General features: G+C 31.9%; 1 protein-coding gene across 1 annotated transcript; it reads right to left on the bottom strand.

The window, feature by feature from the left end:
* Window positions 1-5,066: 5,066 nt before the first annotated feature.
* On the bottom strand, window positions 5,067-14,245 carry LOC127735325 (acid sphingomyelinase-like phosphodiesterase 3b). The gene is made up of 6 exons (XM_052245478.1): window positions 14,076-14,245; window positions 10,870-11,062; window positions 10,206-10,447; window positions 9,169-9,332; window positions 7,617-7,797; window positions 5,067-7,027 (listed from the first exon to the last, which is right to left on the bottom strand). The coding sequence occupies exons 1-6, from the start codon at window positions 14,125-14,127 to the stop codon at window positions 6,498-6,500; spliced, it is 1,362 nt and encodes a 453-aa protein (XP_052101438.1). The 5' UTR covers window positions 14,128-14,245; the 3' UTR covers window positions 5,067-6,497.
* Window positions 14,246-17,353: the final 3,108 nt, after the last annotated feature.

Genomic DNA, 17,353 nt, shown 5'->3' with positions numbered 1-17,353 from the left:
TTTCTAAGTTAGGACCCAAGGACCTCAAATAAAAAGACTCTAGGTTTATATGGCTTACGGTTTATGAGTTACAAAATCATAACCACAAATTTATTTGGTAAGGGTAGATAACTCCTATAAGATTTCAACGAATCGCTGCGATCTAAATCAGCCAAAAATTCCTGAAAATGTAACGACCAAATATGAAAAAGAATTTTGTTGTTATCTTTTTTGGTTACGGAACAGATACACTCACAAGAAAAACAGTGTTTGAGGAGATAACAATAAAAAAGTCTTTGGCTTAACAAGATGAGTTTTAAAAGCGTAATAATTGTTCGTAAGTTTTTATTTCAAGTATGTTGGATAAAAAAGGACCAATTATTAAAGGTGGGTCTAATACTCTAATAACTAGGTTATACATGTTAAATGAGGAGCAGTTATTTTACTCTTCTGCTAGTGCTCTTAGGTCTGATATTATTTCCCCGGAAGATAACCATAGTGTCAATGAAGCTTTGTTAGGTGCTTCTATAAACAAGATGTTTCCAAATTTATTTGTTGGTTATCAGTTACCATACATATCAGACAGGAAATTGCCTTTGTACAGTTTTTATATGTAAAGAAATTGAACACTTTTAGGGAGATGGCTCAATCAGAAATCATACATTGCCAATGCTGCTATAGTTGTTGATATGTTTGATAGATATGACAGCAAACAGTCTCAACAGTAAAATCTGCCGAATGATATTAGTGAACTGGTGTTAATTATTTAATGAAAAGGTATTTTAATTCGAAGGTTTATCCAAACCAGACTGGAAAACATTTTGAATTTTAAGGCAAATAAAGTTGTAATTCCACCATTGATTTCCCCAATTAGTCTTTGTTAAATTTGCACTTTTCAAAAAATTGTGCAGAATTTATCTTTGTTTCAAATAAAGAAATACTTGGCATGAGTAAAGTTTTATCCTGTCCAGTACTATAGACAAAATATCACATAACATTTCATTGCATATAAGAAAATAACCATCACTGGAAGTTAATCAATCAAATTTTCACCCCTTTTTTTCCTGTGTTCAAGCTTTAGTAAGCATGTAACCTCAATTTTCCTAAATATTCTATAGAAACACCAAATAAAAAAATAATGGTGCATTGAAACACCCAAGATATATGTTTATGATTTTTTACTGCAATGAAATGTAGGATTAATTTACTACAACTGTCAAATTCAAGGGAATATTTTTTTTTCACCCTTTTTCATATGCAACCGGATGTGACGTACTATGATTTAGTGATATTACACTTAAACTAGCTATTATTTGAATCTAGGATAATTTTAATTTTGGAAAATTGATAAGAAATGAATGATGAAAACTATCCCAATTTAGGAAAAAGATAAGAGGGGAGGTGAGGGAGGGGGTTTAAGTTAGTTTACTGAAATATCAGTGAAAGTAAAATGAACCATGACATGCATGCATGGCTCTTTAGTTTGGTTAGTTTTTATCATAAAGATTCAAATAATTCCTTGTTTTAAGGTCCTAGGCAATTTAATTGTTATGAAGTCTCCAGATACAGATTCCTGTCAATGTCCATGGCATATTTTTAAACTGATTTGGTTTTATATTGAACAAATTGGTAAAAGCGAGTCACATCGCACTTTTGCCACGGTTGATAAATATATTTTGTCTATGTTATAAACCAGTCTGCCGAGTTTGCAAGTACACTATATATAGCTGGGTATTCTTCAAATACATTAAAGTCCAAAAAAATTAACTCTGTTTGCAGTACTAATGGTGCTTAACATTCATGCAGAAGAGGAAACTTCGTTGTTCTACTAATTTGAAGGTTAATTTTGGATTTAAACATTATTTAACTCTTGTGAGTAATTTGAGCATTTACAAAATGTTTATTGCATCCAAGTTTTTCTCTGAATATTGTATTGTGTTTTTTTCCCCGAGAAACATGATGAATGTATTTTTGCTCAGCATTTTTTTTAAGCAGTATTTAAAGGCTGTTTGTCTTTTCATCTTTTTTTTGTTTTCTGTCATGGTTTTGTCCATCTCTCATTGACTTAATGCAAGTTATGATTGTCCCTTTGTTATCTTTCACCTCTATTTTGTTTCATAAATGGACTGTAAAAATATATTACATATTCTTGTATGTTGTTCTGTAAAGTATTGTTTATAGTTTAGGCTACAAAAATCCTATTTCTGATAAAAATTCAAATTTCATCTATATGGAAGTATTTTTTATTTCTATTAAATGGTATTTCAAATCCATTTACACAATATTATTCATACCGGTCTACTCGACTCGCCGCGTTCAGTCAATTCATTGGTAAAGTAATAGAAGTATAACCAGAGACTAAATATAAGAGTATACCAATTTAAATAGAAAACTAATTACGAAAACTGACCGTAAAATCTTCTTTTCTTATTGTCTTTTTATAAACTCCTTTCGACAGTCACCAAAATAAACTTGACATTCATTCTGTGTGTCACTATATAAACTATTACTAGACCATTATTATGTTATTAATAAAGAAAGAATAAAACTTACCTTATAAAATCAACTTTCGCACCAAAAAATATTTAATCTATGTGGACAGTCAGTTTCAGACAATGTAACTTTATAAGCTATAAATGATTCCCTCATGATAAGAGTTGAAAAATTAGAACAAAAAGAACAACCCTTGAAATCATAGTAACCAATCAAAAAAGAGAATCGAAGGTGTTGTGGTCTATTGAACCGTGAAGTTCAAATACAGTAAAACTAAATCTACCCAAAAGTTGAAAACACAAGTTTAATCTTTTCAAAAGATATGAAGTGCTTTGCAATATCATAAATTTACGACAGCTTTTATTTTTGTGTGTTTTTTAAGTGAATATAGACCTTGAGCTAGAAAAGACTGAGTGTTCATTTTTTTTTCTTTAGTATTTATTATGTGGGTTTTTTTTCCGAATACTGAGCCTAGCTGTGGAAAACAAAGCGTAACTTTCTAAAGAAATTCATTGAAGAGAGAATTTGGGGAATCTTCCATTTGACCAATTGCGTTCTTAAATAAATGTCACAGTGTGCAATACGTGAACCTGATTATAGCTGTTTTACGATTGTAAGGGTGCTTCCTGGCTGAAGACGAATTTGTTTTGTAAAATTTTATTGAAATTCAAATATCAAATTTCTTTTGTACGACAGATAGAAAAAATATTTGTCAAATTATTACCTGTATCATTACTTTTTTTGTCAGAAACTGAAAGCAGTGTGAAGACCAGTTGATCCACACGTTTTGAGTCACAGGAACTTTTTCTAAGCTATAGGTTGTGCAAAATTGTGAGATTTTGTAAAGAATTACACGGAGAAGAAGAAAAGAATAGTGTATGAATTAGAAAGAAAATTAAACTTTAACTTTTTAAAATTATACGAGAAGATAGCTGTTCTGATTTGCTTTCGGAAAATAAAAATAAAAAATGGGGTCAATGGACTCGCAACAAAGCAAGCAAATTAAGTTTAAAAAAAAGGCCTCTTAGGTGCTATTTTACCGGCTCTGACAAAATAGCCTCCATAGCGCTATTTTGCCGGCTCCGGCGATTTATATAGAGTTTTGCTATTTTGCCGGTCTTCAGTATATTAATTAAGAATAGAAAAATATAGAAACATACAGTTTAATAAAAAAAAACCTCTAAAAAACATGCCTTCTTAAAGCATTTATAAATAAGCAAAGCATGCATATTGAAATTGATATTCTTTACTGTTATAATAAGAAGTCTCTAAAAAAATATGTCTTTTTTTTTAATATAATACACATTAAGCAAAGCATGCATATTAAAATCGACATTATAACTAAACATTTCAATAAAAATATCCTATAAGTTTTTAAATCAAAAGTAACATTCAACCACCTCAAAATGCTTTACAAGTGTTACAAAACCAGTGCCTTCCTTTTGGGGCATATTTTAGTCTTGCAAAAGGAGGATGCTGCCAATGCAGACATGAACTGCGCATTACACTTATATAAAAATAAGGAGATGTGGTATGTTTTTTACGTCTGCATCACATTTACAAAAATTGCAGATTTATAAATTATATTCAACTTTCATAGAAAAGATGCAGTCAATAGATTTCCATGCATCGTCTTTACAATATCGGTATTTTTTTATCAATTTTATATTCACTAGTTTGTCTCAGGACGCGTACTTGAAACTATTTTAGGGCGGGGTTGATATGTGTTCCTCCTCTATCACCAGACTGTCATCAACCGCTGACTTTAGTTTCAATAAAAATTTAATGTCATCTAGTCTGAAGAAAAATCTGAAATAAGACCGGCAAAATAGCATGACTCTATATAAATAGCGCTAAGGAAGCCGGCAACTGAATAGCCACTGCCTTAAAAAAAATACTGTATGTTCCTCTATAAATGTTTGATATCTGAATTGTTTCCCCTTGTACGCCGAAATTAAATAAAAGGATTGAATAAAATCAAAACAAAACATTCTGTTTTTGTAAAAACAGTCGTAACAATAATAAAACACATATTTTTTTTCTCTTTTAGATGTAAAATAAATTGCATTCTTCAACAGTTGCATATTTCATTAAAGATCAGGACCAATTGTGTTCGGCTATTTTACAATCCAAGATGCCAGAAGACATTCGTTCTACCTTTGAAAATTGGTCTATTTTCCTCTTTTCCGGCTTTATGTTTTGTCTAATTTTCTATAGTAATGGACAATTATTCTCGATTCTGTAAACCCCATCAAAGTGTACCCTCATACAATGTTTATGAAATGTTTATACACCCATGTCGATATTTAATTGGGGTGTGACATCTGCTAGTGACTACGATAACGCAAAAACTAAAGTCGGCTATTTACTTTAGGGGTTCTGAAACATCGCATAGTAACAACCTATGCATCTAATAGAGTCAAGTACGAGTGTGTTTCATGAATCAAATTTTATAAAAATCCTATGTATAATGATTATTGATAAATCTCACCACAATCTTCGTGTAGGTACCGACGGACAAAATATGATCATATTTATATGTGAATGCACATTTGAACAATAAATCTTAGGATTGACAGTATACAAATAAATAATAAAAAATAAATATTTATTCAAGAAACATATTACAGATATAAACAATATGCAGACGATTGTTCTGACAAAACTTTATGATACGCAAGTAATAAAGATGTAAACTGTATATTAGTCTTACGGAAAAGAATACAATTAAGAGGCTTTTATAATGTAGATACAATGAATAAGCATTGGTTCGTTAAAAAGATTCCACGAACCCGGAGGTTCAATTATCACAGCAATAGTTTAAACACAAATTATGGATCTCATTATAACTATAAGCTTTGGTAGCATCACGTCTAGCAAATAGCAAAAAATGTGTATGACTGGAGTAGCAAATAACCCTATTCAGTAAACAATTTTTTTTTTTTGCACTTCATTTTCTTAACAGAAAATTATGTTTTATGATAATCAGAGGATGTGGTTGGTATGAAAAATTAAACCCCATGTAAAGTATAATGGAAACATGTCTCAGCAATTTCCTATTTTCTGTTCAATCAATAAACATTTGAAATTCACAGTAAACTTCATATTATGTTTATAATCTTTGCATACAAAATAGAAGTTCTCTACACAGATAATATGTCATGCCTTAAAAGATGCACATTTTTTTTTTATATTTCTAAAGTTTACCGACAACGATTGTTTCATTTACAAATGTACGATATGTTTAAAAATAAGGAGATGTGGTATAATTGCCAATGAGACAACTATCCACCAAAGTTCAAATGAAGTGGATGTAAGCAATTAAAGGCAACTGTACGGCCTTCAACAATGATATGGTTGATTTTGAATACATCAGCTGTAAGTGATTTACACCCCTCCACCTTCACCCATTTTAAATGTTTCTTATTCCAAGCGAAAGGGTAAAAATTTATTTGTATTCTTAGTCCCGCTTCAAATGTTTGCACCTGTCCTAAGTCAGGAATATGATGTACAGTAGTTGTCGTCTGATTATGTAGTTCATACGTGTTCCCGTTTCTCGTTTTTATATAGATTAGACCGTTGGTTGTCCCGTTTGAATGGTTTTACACTAGTAATTTTTGGGGCCCTTTAAAGCTTGCTGTTCGGTGTGAGCCAATGCTACGTGTTGAAGGCCGTACCTTGACCTATAATGGTTTACTTTTATAAATTGTTACTTGGATGAAGAGTTGTCTCATTGGCACTCATACCACATCTTCCTATATCTAATTAGTAGGATTTCTAGTTCTTTATAGAGTAATTGTACACTATTTACAGATGTGTAAGAATATCAAGATATTAGTTATAAGGCAACTATCAATTATGTGGACCGAAAATCGTAACAAGAATATGAAAGATGGTACAAAGTTATACGTGACATATTTGTATTTGTTTTAATCACGAAAGGGTTTAACTAAGTGTTTGTACATGATCTAGCTTTTAGAAGATCCACTATTTTTCATCAATTGGTAAACAGAAAAGTATTTAATTTAAACAAACTGTGTGACAAAAGTTGAACATATCACTAGGAGACTGAATGTTAAGCCATTATAATTTGGCGAAAACGGTGCTGCCGAAGTTGTAAGACCATTAAAGCAGTTTTCAAAACTGTCTTTTTCCAAATGTCTAGAATTACAATAAAAACCAGCATGGCATTTTTCATCACATAGTTCTTTATAATTCTCACTAACACTAACTGTCCAGAATTTACGGAAAGATTGAAATTCTTGGTTCTTCTGAGTTTTCATCCGGGTAACAAGTTGTGCCATCGACGAAGGAGAGAGGTCAACCAACCCATAGGCCGTGGTGGCATTATATTCGATTTTCCATTCAGATTGATTGTTCCTATTGACTTCTGGTAAATCCATATAATACTGTGTAAAGTCTAGCAAGTTTCCATTCGATCTGTCGTATTTTAGTAGCCTGAAACTTGGATTATGAGCGGGTCCAGTTCTACCAGCAAATTTGTACCGCCAAGGCGTTACAGAAGGCGCACAAAACTGTGCAATTACACCCTCACCTGTAAAAATAAACATGACAAACAAAATGAAAAAGTGGAAAACATTTCATCATAAAGGTATGGTATAAGTAAAATTATTGAATGTTCACAGTTTCATGGAATACACTCGTACCTTAGATTTTTAACAGAAGTATTCATCCTTTTTCTCAAAATGCAGCGTATCTAGTCGTATTTAAGAATAGTTAAAATACCTAACAATATTTTAGCTCAGTATAGTATTTTTTCCTTGTTGGAATAGTGAAATTCAGTTCTAGAAATTCACGATGATGACATAAAGTAAAAATAAACATGACATTCTAAATATCAAAGTGAAAAGTATTTCATAAAAAACGTTTTCTAAGTATGATTTTAGAATTTTTACATTCTCATAGAAACATACATTTTGTACTCGTACAAAAAAAATTTATCATAATCTGAGACCTTTCATTGGAATATTCACTATTTTTTCCAGAAAATCAACATATATTGGAGTATTGAAAAGACCCGACATTATTTCAGCTGAGTTATGAATTTTTCTTACTGGATTAATTAATTTCATTTGAAAAATTCACGATGATGCCCGATGGTTAATATCACAAACTATTGGTACCTGCGTCGTCATGGTAGACCCTAAAATTGTCTGAATGTTCGTGTCCAAAGTGCATCCCAATAATCTGTTCTGTATAGTTCATGAATATACTGTTCAGTTTGGTATTATACTGTGGATACATCCAGGGGACTCTACCAGTGGTGGGATTTACACCCGGTGGTACGTGTGCCGTTACTAGAACCTAGTCAAATATGCAAAGGAATACATATACGTATCATGAAACAATAACTCGTTTGATCAGGTCACATTTTAAAATATTCTTATTGGTGATATTCTAAAGTTATCTAGGGACAGTTACATGTAACCGGAATGTACGGTGTTACCAAGATATAATATACAGAATATGACAAAACGTGACTATGCATATTTCTGCGTCGCGTGCAAACCAGTCATTCGATTAAATGCATGCAATTGCTGTATTCCTAAATCTAAACTGCAAATGGACATTTATTTATAGATAACAGAGGGAAAAACATTTTGTTGAGTTAATGATTCAAACTATTTACAATGCAAGATGTGGTATGAAAATTGCCTATGAGACAAATACCCACCAAAGACCAAATGACATAGCTGTAAACAACTACAGGTCACCATGCTGTCTTCAACAATGAGCACACCCATATCATAAAGGAAGTTATAAAAGTCCCCAAGATAACAAAATGTGAACCAACTATGCCCTAAAAAGTCCCTATTGATAAACGAAAGACAGTATCCCATTGAGATGTAAGAAAGTTTTACAGAACTTATATAAGGTAAAACATCAAATGAATACCAAAAGATCTATAAAGAGATAAAAGCTTAGACAACCTTTGTCGAGGATCCTAACTTGAGGTAGGCTTACCATGAATGGGCTCTTCTTTTGGGCTTGTGAGGACACTGAAAGAAACAGTAAGTTGTAACTGAAGACAGTCACTGATAAGGTTTCTGCTTTTGGATAAGTCCATGGATATGTGGTGGCGTTAAACTTGTATTGATACACTTTAACATCCTTCTTTAATCTCATTTAGTGGAATAACAAAATGTACATAAAAGATCATCACTGAAATAGAAACCATACCATTCTACACTCTAATATCCGTCACTGTACCTCGCGGTAGATTTCATACAAAAAACGTTCAAGAACAGCACAGAAAGGTGAGATTTTGTGCCATACCCAAAGTAAATGTATATAGAATTTCAACACAAACAATATAAATGAAGCATTTCTGTCTCTATCAAACTTTAGATATACAAAGTGAATTGATACTAAAATGAAAGCAAAAAAGAGAAAAATTGGAAGGACAAGTTCTTTGCTTAATTCTTTTATACTTTGTGTTTATACTTCTTTTATTGCAGTCACTCTGGTATCCTTCTATAGTCGTATAGCAGATTTGAAACGGAAATAACACCACTCCTGAATACACATATAAATCCCATGATGATAAATAAATGAAAATGATCTTTTTAGGAGAAAAATATGAGCTCACGAGGCGATTTCGCAATCAAACAGTGTCTACTGGTAAAGTTAACTACGTTAGAGTAGTCTCAGGATGCATTGTTTACATTTACTGACCTTTTCATTGGCTACCTTTGCTGCTTCCAGTACTTTCTCTAACCAGACAAACTGGCCGGCGGGATCCTCTGTACTACCAGTTTGTTTGTTAGAAGTATAGTAAAGATTTGTATTCAGTCCAACAATTCTCAAACCAGTTGCAGTCTTAAGTGTGTAATATGCACCTTGAATTAAAATATATACTATAACGTTAATTATAAAAAAATAATAAGAAAATATTTTAGTTGTTTGAATGTATATGTACAAAACAGGAATAATAGTGGATTTTTAACGATTAATTATTGCATTAATTGTTTTAAGAACGGGTTATGTTCTTCTCACATATTTTATGATGGTATGATACTAAACCCCTAACGGGAGGGATTGTACTTGATTTTCATATGATGAAGACATAGTCTTTCAATCAGTTTAATTGAGGTTTGGAGCTGACATGTCAGTAACTGCTAGTAGTCCTTTGTTTATTTATGTATCATTGTCATTTTGCTTAGTTTCTTTTGTTACCTATTTTGACATCGGACTCGGACTTCTTTTAAACTGAGTTTTACTGCGCGTATTGCTATGTGTTTCTTTTTTCTACATTGACTAGAGGTATAGGGGGAGGGTTGAGATCTCACAAAACATGTTTAACCCTGCCGCATTTTTGCGCCTGTCCCAAGTCAGGAGCCTCTGGCCTTTGTTAGTCTTGTATGTTTTTTAATATTAGTTCATTTATATGTTTTGGAGTTTAGTGTGACGTCCATTTTCACTGAATTAGTACATAATTTTATTTAGGGGCCAGCTGAGGACCACCTCCGGGTGCGGGATTTTCTCGCTGCATTGAAGACCCATTGGTGGCCTTCGGCTGTTGTCTGCTCTTTGGTCGGGTTGTTGTCTCTTTGACATATTCCCCATTTCCATTCTCAATTTTATTAAGTTGTGCTATAGATATATAGTGATACAAAGAAAACCACTCGGTTATACCAATCAATGTGAGGCTGCTACAACCGATCTAACAAACAAAAATCTAAATAAATATGTTTTTTTCTCAGCACATTTACCGCGGAGAAATGGATCCATGCTTTCTTCACCAATCCAACTTTTCCATCTATCATAAGACCTGTTATACAGCAAATTACCAGTCTCTGGGAACTGGTTATGAGGAAAGTAGTCGTGGTTTCCTAACGTGGCATACACAGGAACAGTCGTAAATACGTCCTTCAGAAGATTAGTAATGTTCCCCAATATTGCATCATGGATTTCAAAATTAACGTTTTCATCACTTGTATGGGGAGTATTGTCTCTGAAATCAATTTTAAGTGTCATCAATAGTCATCTTAATAAATTATCCCACCTTTGAAGAATAATGCTATTTTTCAGCGAATATTCTGATTTGTGTTTTTTTTTTAATCGGTACAACAGCGGTGTGCCAAATTATAAAGCTTAATAATCACATAATTTTCTATACTCTTTAGACCGATTTCAAATACGTGCAACATTTTATAACCTGTACACTCTAACGGTTTAAGTCTGATATTAAGTAGTCCGTTAGCCATTGCTTCTTACTGGCTATAAAAAATTCCATGCAGTGTAAAAAATCGTTAAAAATGTAAATTCCTAGTGTTATCCTCAATACGTATAAGTATGCCTTTATCATTGAAAAAAAAACTAAAATTCATTATCTCTTTAACGCTAGAAATTGAAAGGAAGTCAAGAAAAGTATACCCTGTCCACAATATAAAGTCAGGATCAGGTTTCAGTGCCTTCATTGCTTCAACGCTGTCGTTCACCAGTTTCCAGGGGGCATCACACCAATAATCACCATATATACCATAGGTTTCTACGACTTCATTACAGGAAAGGTCCTGACTCATGTAAGTATGATCCCAGTGGAAATCTGTCACATGCCAGAAATATCCTGTAACGATTTATTGGGCTTACAATATCAAATACTAGCATCATTGAAGTATTATATTAGTTCGAGATTTCTCTGACTAATGACGGCATTTTTAGGACTTCCTTGGGTCCCAGCAAGCTCTAAAAAGACCATCAGACTTCAGAACAATTGGACTAGTAATATGTCGACATTATAATACTTCCATGCAATTATATACAAAAACAGACAAGCGAGAGGCAAACGCATCATCACTAGATGTACACATGCAGCATCCAGGTCACAGTGGCTTCCAAAATGACTTAATGTTTTACCAATGACATTTTTTATAAGTATGTTAATTTGTTTAAATGTGAATACATGTTTTTGTTTAAATGTACTAATTTTAATCATTTATTGTGCTTTATTTTGTAATTCATTTGATTGTATAGCTCAAATTTTGGGCACCATGATTGGTTAATAAAATAAAATATTAAATATCATGCAGCAAGGACATTGTCTTCAAAGTTTTAGATGTATCGCAGATAGGTGTGCATATCACAATATTTATCTGTAGAAAGTTATGCCCGAGCTTTAAAATGAAATACTATTTGTCATTGAATGATACCTGTTGCAATTATTTTAAAGTTGACTTATCTACCTTCTGTACGACATACCAACAGAATCTTACTAGGGAAATGTTCACATCTACATGTAATTAAACAAGTCAGTTTTGAATAAACATAGGCGTTATTATTCTTTATCTCTTTCCTTTGTTTTATGTAAAAGAATTTCTCCAAGGCGAAACAAATATAGTTCTGATTCCTTCCTCCCTACTGACCCAAAATTTGCATGCATACTGAACACATTTTATGGACATTTCTGGTTTAGTATTGTAACCGTAGGCTTAGTGTCCGGCTGGGATTGTGGTTTTTCGAGTGACTTAATCGGGGTTTTTTTTTCGAGTGTGATCACGTTTTTTCGAGTGAATATGATCAAAAATGTAAACAAACAGATATCTTTTCTGGTAAGACGTAAAAGATGCTTGAACCTTATATACAAGATCATAGAAGGTAAATCAGTATTTGTGATAAAAAGATATAATCAACCCTACACTATTTTGTTTAAACAACATTTAATTTAGCCTTACAATGTTCAGTTTATTCCACAATATAGATTAAAGCCATTTGTATACACATACCAATGCAAATGTCAACGTACATGGAATCTTTATATACTTTGATATACAGACACTTTACAAAAATGCTTGTTTTTGCATTGAAAAGGAACTATGGAGAGTAAATTCATTTTGATATGTCCGTGTTTTTTCGAGAGCAGTCCGTGTTTTTTCGAGTGCGTCCTTGTTTTATCGAGTGTAAAAAAACAAAATTCTTATGGCTTAAAATGTAATATGTCAGTGCATTTGCGTTTAAAAACAACGAAAAGGTTAAAATAAAGTACTTTTCAAAGCACGAAACAAATGCATTAAACCAGTTTGATAATGCTGTATTAACACGTAAATTTCATAAAAAAGCATCGTTCATTTTAAATTTGTATTCAGAAATCTTCATGTTAGTGTATCGATATGGATTCATACAGTAAATATTTCGTGATGTAAACAATCTTTATGTGAGCTCAGACATGTTGGATTGAGACGTACATACACATAGTGTATTTTTAACAGAAAATATATCCTAAATGTTTCATTTACTATAAATGTTTCATTTACTATTTGTCTTGATTGTAATATGTTTGATCGTTCTAAAAATGGAAATCAAGAACAATGTTCAAATGCCCCTACTGTAAAGAGGAGTCTGATCAAGCGTGTACTGTAAACCAATTAATTTTCGCGAGCGATTTATTTTCGCGACATTCGCGAGAAGAAAAATAACGCGAATATAAATCGTCGCAAAAAAATTTAAATCTTGGATCCTTCCTTGTCTAATTACATCAAGTAAATTTGAAAATCGCGAAATTAAATAGCCGTGAATTGGGCTAGAAAGGGCTTAACGCGAAATAAAGTATCCCCGAAAATAAGTTGGTTTACAGTATTATGCTTGTTCACACAGTAATAAAGTGCCATCAAAGCTTTATTCCCATCAGAAATTAAAAGAATAAAAATTGACAATGTATATGTGTGAGGTGTACGCATATTATATACACATTTAGTTTGTTTTTATTATTATTTCAAAAGGGTCGTATTAAAGCTTACAGATTAAAAATTAAAGATTATTTATTTTGTTGTTTATTAAATACATTGGATAAGTCCCCGAGTTTATCATCAGCTCAGTAGTCAGTACTTCGGCACTGACATGATTTATAACAAATCTTTCTTAAATTGTTTACCTCAAAGGGGGACTGGGTATAACTTATGTTCACTTAGGTCCTCTTCCGACCGGCAGTAAAACCCCTGCCAAAGTGGGTCGTCCGTTTGGCTGTGCGGGATATTCAAGTACGCAGCCACGTCCGGTCAGAATGGGGCGTGTAGAGAGAGTGCCACGCTCACTCTGCACATTAAGAACCCTTGCAACTCGAAAAAAGTGGACCGATTCACTAGAAAAAACATGAATTCATGCGGACACTATACCTACCGTGATTGTTAAATTCATAACATTTCTCTTTAAATAACCATTTCAAAATAAGTTCTAGTCTGTAAAATATTTTGTTCAGTATAAATTCATTTTACCTATCTACCTATCCTGTTTTATCTGACAGGAAGCAGAAAACAAGCATATTTTTGTGGCCTAATGATCATAATAAAACATGCAAAGAAATCGATACCATGCATTTATATTACTACAAACAAAGGAATGTATACAAAATTCCTTACATTTTTGGTACTGTTTTCGTGGACTATCAGTCTCCGATGGTTACACCAATCCGTTAGCCAGAAATATTATAATGCATAAATTGTCTCTGGTATCCTAACATGACGATCATGATAGCAAGTATGATCTGAGACTACTATAATAGTATAGTAGTCTCAGGTATGATACATGATTTTATGAAAAGATCAAGGTATTTACACGGTTTATAAAAATTATTTAAATCTACTCACCAACATCTGCTGTCACGGAAGAAACTGTTATTATTAACATCAAAATAATCATATTTTCTTTGTTGCTGCTACACGAACAAACGCTAAATATTACGAAATGTGTTCTACAGTTGTATCTATGTGAGACATACCAGTTGATAGTGATGTTTGTTTAAGTGGTGTTATCTTGATAATTAGATGGTAGGCAAGTGAAATGATTCCACTTTCTATTTTATTTAAAATGTTTTAAACCCTAGGGATACTTCAAGAGTTCAAGGAAATTGACACGAACTTCCGAAATTGTTACATTGATCTATACCTTGCCTGTACATGCGGAATGCAGGTTACACGCAGTGTTATTTATGACATCCCTATTATAATCATAGCATGTTGACATTATAACAGGTGAACGTTGTTTGGTTAAAGTGTCGTAAGTTTTGCATTTGGGCTTAGTCATGCTAATCCTGTTAATTTCGCATCTCACAATTAAAGAACGCGTTTCTCATTCAATCTTTATAATTTATTGTACCAAAATCTTCATTTTACCTTTTTTGTATTTCCATTCTTACTAAAACAAAAGAAAAAGAAAAGGAGATGCACAAACGTTAGCCATAAACCACCTCTATGGCAAGCCGTTTTACTATTTATTCTAACTTCAAGATATCTTATATAAGATATATAATATAATATATAAGATATCTTATATAATCTAGTTTGTGTAAGATATCTCATAAACTTTATAAGATATCTTATATACTTTATAAGATATTTTATATACTGTATACGATATCTTCTAAAGTTTATAAGATATCTTCTAAAGAATATAAGATATCTTATAAAGTTTAGAAGATATCTTATAAATACTTTTTATATAAGATATCTTATATAGTTTATAAGATATCTCATATAGTTTATAAGATAGCAGATATATCATATAGTTTATCAGATATCCCATATAATTTATAAGATATCTTATAAAGAAAATTATATGAGATATCTTATAAACTGTACAAGATATCTTATAAACTATATTAAATATCTTATAAACTATATGAGATATTTTATAAATAGATATAAGAAGATGTGGTATGAGTTCCAATGAGACAACTCTTCATCAAAGTCAAAATTTATAAAAGTAAACCATCATAGGTCAAAGTACAGGTCTTCAACACGGAACCTTGGCTCACACCGAACAGCAAGCTATAAAGGGCCCCAAAAATTACTAGTGTAAAACCATTCAAACGGGAAAACCAACGGTCTAATCTATATAAAAAACGAGAAACACTTATGAACCACATCAACAAACGACAACTACTGAACATCAGATTCCTGACTTAGGACAGGTGCAAACAATTGCAGCGGGTTTAGACTTTTTAATGGTACGAAGCCTTCATCCTTATCTGAAACAATAGTGTAACATCACAACATAGAAAGACACACTATAAAATATCAATTGAAATGGCTTAACTCAATCAAAAGACATATTAACACCAGTGAACATACACTGAACAAATAAATTTGACCTATGATACAATGTAAATACAAAATAAATAAACTAAGGGAAGAATAATCAAACATGTATACTCAATCACACATCTGGAATTGATTGCAAAAGTTTAGAGTGAAAGGAAGACACATCGACATACATGATTAATCTCCTTTCTGTGTATTTCTCTTGGTCATGGTCTTCTGATTATTTTTTTATACTGTCCCCTGGTCTCATGAATAAGGAGGTGTGTTATGATTGCTAATGAGACACTTATCTATAAAGACTAAAGGACAAAGGTATGGACAATTACAAGTCACCGTACGGCCTTCAACAATGAGCAAAACCCATACCGTATAATAAGCAATAAAAGACCTTGTTATGATTACAACAATGAACGAAAAACAAATATGGTAGACAGAAGCCAACGACCATTAATCATCCGTGATTAACTCAGTTTCTCAATTTACTGACAAGTATTTTGTCAACTGTATTTGATCGAAAGAGTCATTTAACGCGGTGTACACATCTGACTTTGACTTATTTTTTATGTTTCATTTATCAAGTTAAGTTTCATTATTATGTGCCTTTTTCAAATATTGTATAATGGGAGCAATTTACATATGTCACATGCCAGTATTTTAATTCCAATGGCTTTTTATCCGTTATGTTGAATGATTATGCCAGTTTCTAATCAGTTAGCATCAAAATATTAAGTCAACTTTTATTAGCCTACAGAATCATTGTAACATGTACATGTCGGATCCATCTGAAAAGAGACACATGGCCTTGAACTATTTTTGTGACTCATTAATCTAGGTTGTTTAAATGAAAAGATGCTTTTATTCGTTACTATGACTACTGAGGGTTAACTATGTGTGGTCTTCAGAATCACCGTGATATGAACTTGGTATGTCTGACCTTGACATCAATCTCATGGTTTGTTGATCAGTTAACTTTTGGTGATTATGTGATCTTTTACTGTAAGTAATAATCTAAACGATATTTAGTCTGATGGAACTTTGAGTTTGTAAGGTTTACACATGCAAAATATCCAAAGTCAATGAACCATTACTGAAGGTTCAGGGCCCAATAAACGGCGTCTTCTGGCTATTCCTACATTTTGTATTTTACTATTCTGTATGGCAAGCCGTTTTACTAATTATTCTAACTTCAAGATATCTCATATCATATATAAGATATCTCATATAATATATAAGATATCTCATATAATTTAGTTTTCATAAGATATCTTCTAAACTTTAAAAGATATCTTTTAAACTTGATAAGATATCTAGATATCTTCTAAAGTTTATAAGATATCTCATAAAGTCTATAAGATATCTTATAAAGTTTATTAGATATCTTATGAATATTTTTATGTAATCTTATATAAGATATCTTATATAGTTTATAAGATATCTCATATAGTTTATAAGATATCTCATATAGTTTATAAGATATCTCATATAATTTATAAGATATCTTATAAAGAAAATTATATAAGATATCTTATAAACTATATGAGATATCTCGTAAAGTTTATTAGATATCTTGAAGTTGGAATAAATAGTAAAACGGCTTGCCATAATTCTGGCTATTCCTACATGGGAGATTATGGGAAGAAGAATAGATGTTGTTGCAAAATATGTTGTTTTAGTCATTAGTGTCTAATTAGGTCACAGGTAAATTTACCTCTGGAAATTAAATAAAAATAATTATTTATATGAAATTTATGTAAAAAAATGGGATTTTTTTTGTTTGAAAACATGTATCCTACCACTTCCAGATAAAGTCAAGACGTGGAGACAGA

The sequence above is a fragment of the Mytilus californianus genome, unplaced genomic scaffold, assembly GCF_021869535.1.
Source record: "Mytilus californianus isolate M0D057914Y unplaced genomic scaffold, xbMytCali1.0.p SCAF_3, whole genome shotgun sequence".
NCBI lineage: Eukaryota > Metazoa > Mollusca > Bivalvia > Mytilida > Mytilidae > Mytilus > Mytilus californianus.
This window is presented reverse-complemented; position numbering and strand designations above follow the sequence as displayed.

Excerpts from the sequence above, each read along its gene's own strand:
- LOC127735325 (XM_052245478.1), bottom strand. The coding sequence starts at position 14,127 with ATGATTATTTTGATGTTAATAATAACAGTTTCTTCCGTGACAGCAGAT. Across the intron at positions 11,063-14,075 it reads TTCCGTGACAGCAGATGTTG|GATATTTCTGGCATGTGACA; the intron begins GTGAGTAGATTT and ends AAATCGTTACAG. Across the intron at positions 7,798-9,168 it reads CAAAGGTAGCCAATGAAAAG|GTTCTAGTAACGGCACACGT; the intron begins GTCAGTAAATGT and ends ATATTTGACTAG.